The 11,084-nt window shown below is 40.9% G+C and overlaps 1 protein-coding gene across 1 annotated transcript; it reads left to right on the forward strand.

The window, feature by feature from the left end:
- The first annotated feature begins 2,162 nt into the window (after positions 1-2,162).
- Positions 2,163-6,936, forward strand: emilin3a (elastin microfibril interfacer 3a). Its single transcript, XM_061670516.1, has 4 exons — positions 2,163-2,323; positions 2,414-2,533; positions 3,928-4,439; positions 4,550-6,936. Exons 1-4 carry the CDS (start codon positions 2,172-2,174, stop codon positions 6,454-6,456), a joined length of 2,691 nt encoding a protein of 896 aa, XP_061526500.1. The 5' UTR covers positions 2,163-2,171; the 3' UTR covers positions 6,457-6,936.
- The last annotated feature ends 4,148 nt before the right edge of the window (positions 6,937-11,084 follow it).

Genomic DNA, 11,084 nt, shown 5'->3' on the forward strand with positions numbered 1-11,084 from the left:
TTCACAGTGCCAAGGTGGCACCGCATTTTATATGAAGGAGGCTTACTTTGCATCTGAAACTTGGCTTCTTTTAGCCTCTTGCATCAATATCAACCATCAAATCTTGACTAACAGCTAATTTCAGAATGACATTTAACTGCGACATTGTGTGACTGACAGTTATTTCTATTGAAAAAGTGTAATTAATGTGTTCTATATCCCCACGGACCAGACTGGACCCCCTGACTGGACGGTCCTGCCCCACAGGCCGTACGTCTGAAAGCCCTGCTTTATTCCCTGAAATAATATGTCATACATGCATACATCAGAGAGCAGAGTTCTGTTACTGCCAAATTTAAATGATTAAAAACATTTCCAAGTAAATAAAACGAGGTTTCAAAATTGTGAAAAAGCAAGCCATTCTCTGTGCGCTCAAACGCTGCTGGTGTGTTCGCTGAATGCGCTGAAAACACACCACGAACAACTGTCACTCAAACACCACTTCTATGACCTGGAAAAATGGATGCTACTTCATGGAGCATCTTTCTTATGCCTACACATTACATGTTTGAGCCGTGAACATACAAATATATATCCGCTTAATCTAGCCACCGGGTTGTCTTTGGGCTTTTCCACATCGCGGCAATAAGCCGCTCTAAAGTTATTTCTTTTGTTATTTCCCCCCTCCTCGCTTTTTCGCCTTTCAAACCCGGACGACAACGTGGCGCTCTAAAGCAGCCACGCCAGTGGACTATCCAAAGGGAAGATGTATTTTTGGAGTGTAGGTCACAATTGTACCGGATAACTGCTGATGTGAATTAAGGCGCTCAACTCTGTATATAAAGTGGGAGTGCCAACTCACAAACCCCCCCCCCCCAAAATAAATAAATAAATAAATTACAAATACATTTAAAAAATCAGGAAAACGGAAATGATGAAAAACAGTTTAATGCTCTCGCTCCACAACTGAGTTTTACATAGTTCTCAGTCTTTGCACATTTTCAGCAATTATCTTCAAACTTGTATGATCTATGTATGTGGTCTTTAAACTTCAACATCGTTTTTTTGTTTCATCATACAACTTGCAGCCTTACAACTTTTCCCTTAAAATTCAGACAGTGTTTACGATAAGATTTCTCAATTCAAATTGCCACATGAAATTGCTAGTGAGTAATTTACAAGGCAGATTATCTTGAAAATAAAGAGCAGTGAATTTATTTATACCACTGCACAAAGACTTGCCTTATGGTGTGAAGGCTTGGGGGCAAGGCACTCACACGTGTGGCTGTTGCACTAAAGGGTTTGCAATTATTTGTTCCAGACCGTGGAGGTTTACTGTTAGGTTTGGGTTCAGATCCTGTTAATGTGCATAGACATGTCAAGTCAAAGATTCCAAGATGTCTGGCAAATTTGACGGCCTCGGAGAGCCAGTGGTCGGCCGTCAGCAAGGATGAAGGCTTCGTTTTATTTTGACATCTATTCAGCCATCATGGTGACAGAGCATTTATGAAATAGGACATCTATTTACTGTAGTTATGTCAAGGGTTTATCTTCTTACACTTACTGTATGTGTGTAAAAACATGGATTTGGAACTAATGGGATATTAATTTTGGAGGTGCAGGACGTGGGAACCATTGAAATGATATTTTCCTCCCAGCTTGGCTCATCATCTGCTTACTCCGAAAACATTACAGGCAACACTACACTCTGGATGTGTTGCCTTCTTTTCCTCTATGGTTTGTAATGATGTCACCATGGGGAATGGAGCATCATGAATATTAGAGATTTTCCTATGCAATTCCAAAAATATGAGACAAGCGTAAAATATTAGGTGAAGGCTAATTCAGCTCCTTTGGTGGCACCCTGGTGTCACGTTAGGGAGGGTGTGTGGGAGGAGATATGTAAATTGGGCCTTTGGGGTGCTATTAGTGGCACCCAAACTCACAGCCAGTGCGCTTACAGACTCCATCACAGACACTCCCGTGGACAGGGTCAGCATTTTCAGGTTAGCGTTCTGCTTTACACCACATCTCCAAAGTCCTAGTGCGGAGACAGAGTTTGAATGTGTATAAGGTACATTTTGGATATTCCACCTTGCATGAAGTTGATGGAGGGGGTGTTTTAGGATATTTTCATCTGTGAGGATTTTTGTATTTTTTTTTTTGTACTTGGGACACGTGGATATTGTGTGATGAATTCCCCAATGGCTACAAGTCTTTTTGTGGGAATGATGCTATATTTGTCACATGGAGAAGCAAAGTCATACAGACCGTTCCATTATAGCGACTACAGCTCTGGAATCACTGAGCATCGCGGCCAGGGAAAACCTACCAGCAGACACAAGTAAGTTTTGGTTCTCCCATCTGTCAAGTCAACAATACTTCATATTGTAATTCACTAACATGTTGCCACCTTTCTTTCCCTCTTTAAAAGGAACCACTGTGCTTATGTGATTGAAAAGACAGTGTCCTTCACTTTGCAAGATGGGGCAGCCCCATATGTTAAAGCTGAGTACAACAAGTGTTCCTGGCATAAAAAATGTCCAACTCTTATGTGAGTGAAGTTATTTTACAATGCGTTATACATATAGCCTGCATTATAGATACATTGCACATCAATAGATGTTTCATACACTGTACATATTGGATGTATTATCATTCATTACAGTATAACGATATCCCTGTATATTATTGTTAATACTATACTTCCAATTTAGTACACACTGTACAGAATTACTGTAGACTAATAGCATAGATTATGTATGCATGTATTTATTACCATATAACAACATGCAACCTCTAAACCTTCTGTTTTTTTTTCTTATTAGAGTTGTATTTCTTTTATACCCTCATCAATGCTGCTCATTGTTCTGTTTGTAAGCAAAGCAAATTTATTTATATAGCACATTTCATACACAAGGTAACACAATGTGCTTTGCATGATTAAAAAAAAAAAACAGCTTAACATTTAAAACAAAGAGGGAAAAAATAAAAGTACAATTAAAACAGCGTACAGTCCAAGAAAAGTGGAAATGCTCTAAAAAGTATGAGAAAAAAGAGGAGTTTTTAACCTGGACTTAAAAACATTCACACTTGGGAATGCTGATGTCACTTCTGTTGGCAACATAATAGCGAAATGCTGCTTCACCATGTTTGCGTTGGACTCTCTGTACTTGTTGTGTATATAGATCATTGCTGTCGGTCGGCATCATTCATCTCCAAAATCATTACTTTTCAGGAAAACAAAAAACAAAGCCCTCTTGCTTTGGTTACCAAACACCGCATCGTTCAAGTTGGTGTTATACCATATTTTGCTATGTTATACTGTTGTGCACCAACATCAACAACACCACCTCAAACTCATGTTCAATCACTACTTTAATATGCAAACAAAAAAAATAATACATCGCTAATTTATTATACTGTCATTGATCAAAACGGTAAGACACATCAACGGTGTCGGCCGTCCACATCAAAGGAAAAGCATTACAGCGATCCATTTTTAGCAAAACAGGCTTACTCAAATGTAATTAACCTAACTATTTACACTCTTTATTGTCTAAAAAAAACATTGAGACTTTCAATCTTGAGGTGACATAATGCCACACGGCTCCCACAGCGTGAGGAAGAGTATGAGTTTTATGACACTTCTCGTACAAGTTCCAGTGTCCAAGAGAGTTAATAGAGTACTTCTCAAGCTTTTTTCAACATTTTAGGTTGGTTAATAATGCATAAAAATAACAGACTACACAGGGACAGACGAATAGTATTGATTTGTGAAAAAATATGTAATTGACCATATTTGGACATAAAGGTTTTCCATCCAACAGCTACCATATATTATTTATATGAGTATCGATATATCTATTTGCCAGATCCTAGAATACTTACTTAATTCTTAGAAGGAAAAGACCAAATTAAGTCATTTCAAATTGTTTTTCTCCTCAGGTATCGCCTGATCTACAAACCAATGTATAAGGTGGCACATAAAACAGTCACAGAGTTAGAGTGGCGCTGTTGCCCTGGGTACTCTGGCTACGGCTGCATGGAGGGACCCCCAGATTACCAACATTCCATTAAAAGCATGCCACCATTTAATGGTCTGCCAATCAGAGGCCCCCAGTTCAAGGGACCACAATACAAAGGTACCATGTTGAAGAGTCCCATGTTCAACGGCCATCCACCCATCAACCCTCTTGTGAATGCTAACCCATGGAATCAACCCAAAGGACCTCCCACCAGGGGTTTTAACTCTTACCCAATGCATCACTTTGGACCACCAAGATCTTCCAGCTATCCAGACACCTCTTTTGAATCATATCCACATGCACCTGAACCCATGCCGGACCAAAACGAAGAACATCACACAGAGCATGTACAAGAACATGACCACAACCAGGGAGCAATGGAGCATAGTCCAGAAGTCACGCTTTCTCCGACCAATGGTGAACCAACTGAAGGTGAACATAAATCAATACCGATACAGTCTGCTTTTATGTGTATTATATTGTAACAACTGTAACTGACACTGTTATAATACTAAGGCTGGCGTTGCATTTTTTTTTTTTAGGCCTGGCTCTAGACAGTGAGACAGAGGAGAGAATATATCAAATGGAGGAGGTTGTACGACGTCTGAACCAGGGTTTGGAGACCCTGAGAGGGACTGTGAATGGCCTGGAGGACAGCCTTCGAGCCTCGCTTCGAGAGGATGCCAAAAATATGCTGTCAGCTCTGCTCTCTGCTGCCCCCAGTCCTCTTTCTGCTCCTCCCGTAGCTTCTAGCCCCTCCACAGTAGGCTTTGTAGAGATTCCTGGGGGTGATCCTGAAGCTGGTGGTCTTGACGGCAGACGTGTCTTTTCAGGACTCACAGAACTGAACAGAATGGTAGAAGAGCTCAAGACCGAGCTCCAAGCCAAGACAGCAGAGTTTCAGGAGCTCAAAGCCACAGTAATGACACATGACGGGGCACTAGAGAATATGTCAACCAGAGAAGGTGGAGTATCAGACTCCATACATCTTGAGTGGAAAGCCAAAAAGCTCTTGGATGCCAAGCTGAGTGCAGCCAGGACAGACATTTTGGGTGGGTTTGAGAAGCGTGTGGAGAGTGCAGAGGGTCGATGTGAGGAGAAAGCAGAAGACGTACGTCGTCAGTGTCAGAGGGAGCAAGGGGAAAGGCAGGAACAAATGGAAGATGCTTTGGAAGCAAGCACAAGTGACTTAAGGTCAGAGTTGAGGAACCTTCAGGCACAGGTTTATCATTTGAACACAATAGAAAGCTGCTGTGCTGTGGTGAGTGGACTGAGTGACAGGGTGCAGTTTGTGGAAACGTCAGTGGTAGGCCTCAATCAATCTCAAAAACACCTACAAGTGGAGTTGGGAGGTCATAAAGACCACATAGAGGGAATGCTGGAGGGTCGCCTTAAGTATGTAGAGACTAAACTCAACCTGTCTGGGCAACTGGTAAAGAGGAGCAGCTTCTCAGACCAAGCTGAGACAGGACAGGGTTTGGAGGCCAGAATGGAGGCCAAGTTGAGGGAACTAGAGGGGCGCCTATTGACAGCTTTGGAGGAACTAGGTAATGCCACTGCCCCAGCACTCCTGGAGGGACATGCTGTTCCGACCCTGGAGACAGAGCTGGAGTCCCTCCGAGGGAGACTCGAGATGGATGTGGACAGAGTGCAAAAACATCTGAGCAACCTTGAGATTCTTTGCTCTTCCTCCTGTTCCACATCTAAAGATCCCACAACCATTCAAGGGGACTCGGCTTCTTCAAGTAGTGGCCTGGCAGAGGATCAGAATCTTGAGGGCTTATTAGAAAGGCAGGGTGACCGTTTGAACAGCCTCAACATTACACTACAGAACATCATGAGTTATCTGACTGACAAAGAGCAGCAAGAAAAAGAACAGGGCGAGCTCACTATCCTCAAGTTCAATGTTCGCTCGGTCAACCGCACGCTAAAAGGACTTCAGAACTCCCTGGGGACTGTAGTTCACCAGGTGGGACGAGTAAACAGCTCCTGGCATGAGAGAGAGTCACGTCTGGCCCAACAGATGAAGGGTGTTGTACAGCTGGTTGGACATCAGGCTTCAATGCTCGGGGCAGGTGAACGCAAACTGACCCGGCTCAAGGGGGAGTTGCAGGAGATGAAAAGACGGCTCGGAGATGAGGTCCGAGGCTGTCGGAGCACAGCTATGGGGGTACAAAAAGAGGTAACAGAGGTCGGTGGACGTGTTGCTAATGTTGAGGACCAGTGTAAAGGTCTTAATTATTTAGCAGAAGATCTAGAGCGAATCAGGGAGGAGTTGGACAGACAATCAAATGGGTTTCTGCTGCAATTCAATGGGACTCTCACCAACCATTCTCAGCAGTTGTCTGAGCTGAAAGATGAAATAAAAAACTGCACCTCGAAGGCGGCTTCAGCACAACAGAGTTTAGAGCCGCAGTCACAACGCGGGGACACATTCACTTCAAAGTAGTTCTGTTGCTAGGGAAATAAATTATACAGAGAGAATGAAGGGTACATTTTCTGCTGGTGTTGTGGAAGTCCACTAACAGCTCTTTTTATTTTGTCTTCGTTTTGTAAGGTTTCAAACCTGCACTGATATGGAGTCTAAATTCGCTGCAAACAATTTAATACAACTGACTCTAACTGAACTCTTAATGTTGTGATAACAAACATTTGCTTGATGCATAACGGTGCTAAATCTGTTCGTAATGAACCATCATTTTGAAAACCAAGCAAAATGTATGTCAGTGTGCTGTTTACATACATCCTTTCCATCCGAAATCCTTTGTTTGTATATGTTATTTAAAAATGTTTACATGATGTTCTAGTTTTTATACTTTCTTACGTGGCGACTCAATTACACAATGCTTTTTATATTTTTGGATGTTGTATTACGTCCCTCGTTTTCTTATCCTTGAATCCCTTGTGTATTTGTACCTTGCCTAGAGTTGCTTAACACTGAAATAAAGTTTCTGTACAGTACATGCTTTATTGATTAAAATATAGTTAATAAAAAAGGTGTTTGTCTATGAAAAAACAAAACAAAATATTTGATCCACGAATTCTTAAATTATAGCTAAAATTCACTACGAAATTGTGACTCCTGCTAATGCGAAGATGTAAGCATTCCACAAGTAGGCGCCAGAGAGGGAAATACTGTAATATAATTGTTTGGCTGTTACTGCTGAGCACAAATAAACACCTTCCATCAAAAACCCCAGAATAACATTACAAGCTGGAGAAATTTTCTAGGGTACAAACAAGGAGTCCAGTACTATAAACTAAAGCATCCAAATCCATTATCCAGCATCAGCGTCCTGTGCACTACATTCAGCATTGCAAAGGCAGGTCTGAAGGTGACCTTGCTAGGAATCCTTGTTGGACAAACAACCATTAGAATGACAGCCACTTAGAGGATAAACTCACTGCTCTTTTTTTAGTCTGTGACATTTGGTAAATAGAAACTCATGAAATGTTACAAAGTGGACTGAAGGAAAAAGAGTGGTACGAAGAGTAAAGACCAAAAATACAAAAATAAACAGTATGTCTGAGATGACATTCTGGGGCAGACTTGAGGGCAATCTTTCCCTCAAGCATTGTTTTTGCTTTTGTTTTGTTTTTTCCTTTAAAGCATCCAAAGCATTAGGAAGAGAAACAACCATTATCATTTTTGTCCCCTCAATTATGTCTTTAGTATTTATTTCATGGTTCCTATAAGCTTTTACAGCATAAAAGTAGAGACAACAACCTTGCTTGTTTCCAAGTAGTTGACTGAACAGAGAGGGTTGTCGTGAACTCAAACAAATTAGTGTTGTCTAACTCAAGAGTCTTTGCACTGCTCACCCATGGATACGATTTTGAGTTACACTCTTTGCACAGCTCGCATACTGTCAGTGACCACGGCATGCAAAGCTGGCATGAACGCAGAGGACAGAGGATGTTGGAACAAGCACAGAGCACTGAGGTGCTTTTAAAGGTGAATCACTCTATAGTGTCCTCTAGGTTTGTTTTTGTCCTCATTATGGTGATGGTTGGAGGATAGACAGTTTGCATGCTGGCTCACAGACAAGGAGGCCATGTAAGCACAAGCATGACCTCACCTCATCTTTGATTGGAAGTCCTGATCCGAGAGTGCGCCAACATATACGCAACGATCCTGCTAATCCTTAATCGCAATCTGATGTAAAAACCTGGGGGGTGACATAAAAAAAAAAAAAAAAAAATGATGGTTCCGAGATAAAACCAAGAACTGCAAAGGAATTGGGGAATGTTGTCAAATAATCCTGGGCTGGAATACCTTTTCACCGGTCGTGAAGAGACGTTGGTTTATTCCATGCAACACACATGCAAAGCAGTCCTCAGAAAAAAAGTGGTTACATAAAAATATTAGTTTGGTGATTCACAGGAATGCTAAATCATAAAGATTTTCCAGTTCATACAGTAAATATTTTACATCTTCCACATACATTGCAATTTTTTTAACAGCCCAATATTGATTTTCTGAAAGTAATTAAATTGTTACATTCTTCTTCATGTTTTGATTTACAATATAACGTGCAGGGTTCCCAATGCACTGATATAAAAACTGTTATAATAATTTTCTGACATTAATATTCACCAAGAAAGGAAAGTGCTATTATTAAAGTAACCCCAAATTAACAGGCTAATTAACATATCACAGACAGAAAAACATAGTGTACAAATTTATTTTTCTTTTCGCAGTTCCACTCGCCCCAGAATAAAGAAATGGTACGGCCGAGTCAATTTACGTTGTCCTTTCAGTAACACACGTTATGATTGACTTTCAGTATCTTCTGGCTCGTTCTTGCCAGAGCGCAAGCTGCTGATCACAGAAACTACAGCTTCTAACGTCGGCAAAAAAAAAAAAAAAAAAAAACTAAAAAAAACAAATACAATGTACAGCATTTTTCTTGTTCTGATTTTTGCATCAAATACGTGCATGGATCATTTTAAACAGGACACTATGTAACCATGGATGCAAATGTCATGGAAGCAATGAGTCCCTGCAATTTATCGTCACGGAATACAAATACAGTAATCATCCACTGCATCATGGTTCTTGCGTCACAGTCCCACTATAGTGGATATTTTTATTACAGTTGCTACTCTATCTTTTATACTGTTTTTACAATATTTTAGTCATTCATTGCTACTGCTCTCTCTCAATACATGATATGTTTCGGCCTGACATGAAAGCAAATTTTTAGAACGAAATATTTTCCCAAAAACCTTCACGATATACGATAGTATTGTTTTTTTTAATGCCACTGATATAATGATATTAGAGCATAATAATGAATTGTACACAGCTTAAAAATTCTGCCCTAGTAATCAAACATATGAGCACAACTGTGTAATGGTCTCTCATTTACTAAATAAAAGTAGGGCTGCATTTCACAATAAGCGAAAGTAAATAACAATTAAAAGTTATCCGTGTTCAAATACGATGCTTAACTTAAGAAAAATAAAGTTAGAGTTTCCCCTGTTCTGTTTGGCATCTTGACACAACAGTGAAGTCTCAAACAATTTTACATATTTTAATTTAACAAATATTTTAGAGGTTTTGTTTGTTTAAAACCCTTTGTTTGATAATGGAGTTTCATATATATATATGTGCACTTATAATAACAACAACGAAAATGTGTCGAGTCCAGAAAAAAGTATTGTGTTCATTGTATTTATGGAATGGCAACCCTACTCTGCCTTTGATTGGCTTGCACCAAGACAGGAATTGAACTTTTAGTGGAAAATGATTTGCTGAAGCACTTCAGCAACACACACATACTGTACACGGGTAAGCAATGCTGTGCATCTGTGGACGCAGATTCACCATACTTTATGCGCCCCCTTCAAATGACATAAGATCACAACACAAGATACAGTATTTTGAAACCAAAGGAATGTGTCATGTTCCATTAGCTGAGACTGAAAAACTAGTAGTCTCTTGCATATCACGGGCTTATGTTCCAGAACATAACATTTTTTGTGGTCGCACTAAACCAGACTGTGACGGATGAAGAAGGACTAATTCGATGACTGCTGTGTAGAACTGCCTCAACAGCTCCTGTGGCAGGCCGTGCTTCCTCAGACGCTGCAGGAAGTACATCCTCTGCTGGGCCTTTTTGAGGATGGAGTCAACTTTTTGTTGTTTTTATTCGCTGAAATGTGTTTCTTTGAAACTAGATTATATTCTTCCAAAGAACAGCAATCTAAATACATGATACATGTTTGAAGATAAGGGTGGAACGGTGGACGATCGGTAAGCACATCTGCCTCACAGTTCTGAGGACACTGGTTCAAATCCGACCTTGCCTGTGTGGAGTTTGGAATTTGTATTAAAAAAATCATGTTACGTGTTGTGTTCTGGGGGGCTGGAATGGATTAATGGCATTTCTGTTCATTTCAAACGGGAAAGATATGAGTATTGTGAGTTACGAGGGTGGTCAAGGAACAAATCAAAAATCAAGGCACCACTGTATTTCAGTTTACACTGAACAGGGAATCCTCATAAAATTTCTCTGGAGCCATAAAGCAAGTGTGGCAAAAATTTGACACCCACAAGTTTTGACCTCCCGCAATGGGTTTATCGAAAATTTGAACTGAGTCTGCAAATGTTCAAAACCAGCCGCAAGTTTCTTCCCATCCAAGTGATTGTTATTATGCGACATTAAGCTCATCTCAATGTGTCACAGCAAGTGGCCTGAGAAGGACCAGGACCCTGCTCAGGGCTTATTAACATGACAGCCCTTCTCTTTACAGCGGGCTGACATCTCAGCAGCCTCGGCACAGCACAGCTACAGAGCCCACGTTCCTTTAAGCAGCTTTCCGCGACTGTCATCTTGTGAGCAAGCAAGCTGCCAGCGGGGCTATACGATAAAGTAGGATGACACAGCGCTTGCCTTCCCATTCTTTTGCTCTCTCTCTGTGGCAGGCTGAGAATCTGACTGGAGCTTAGAGCATCTCCACAATAAAGATGATGTCGTGCATGAGCGTGTCCACCTCGCGGGATGTGTGTGAGTCTGGAGTGAAGAGGAGGAGGAGGAGGAGGAGGAGGAGGATACCTTAACTGGATTCTTT

Source organism: Phycodurus eques, chromosome 1, assembly GCF_024500275.1.
Source record: "Phycodurus eques isolate BA_2022a chromosome 1, UOR_Pequ_1.1, whole genome shotgun sequence".
Lineage (NCBI taxonomy): Eukaryota > Metazoa > Chordata > Actinopteri > Syngnathiformes > Syngnathidae > Phycodurus > Phycodurus eques.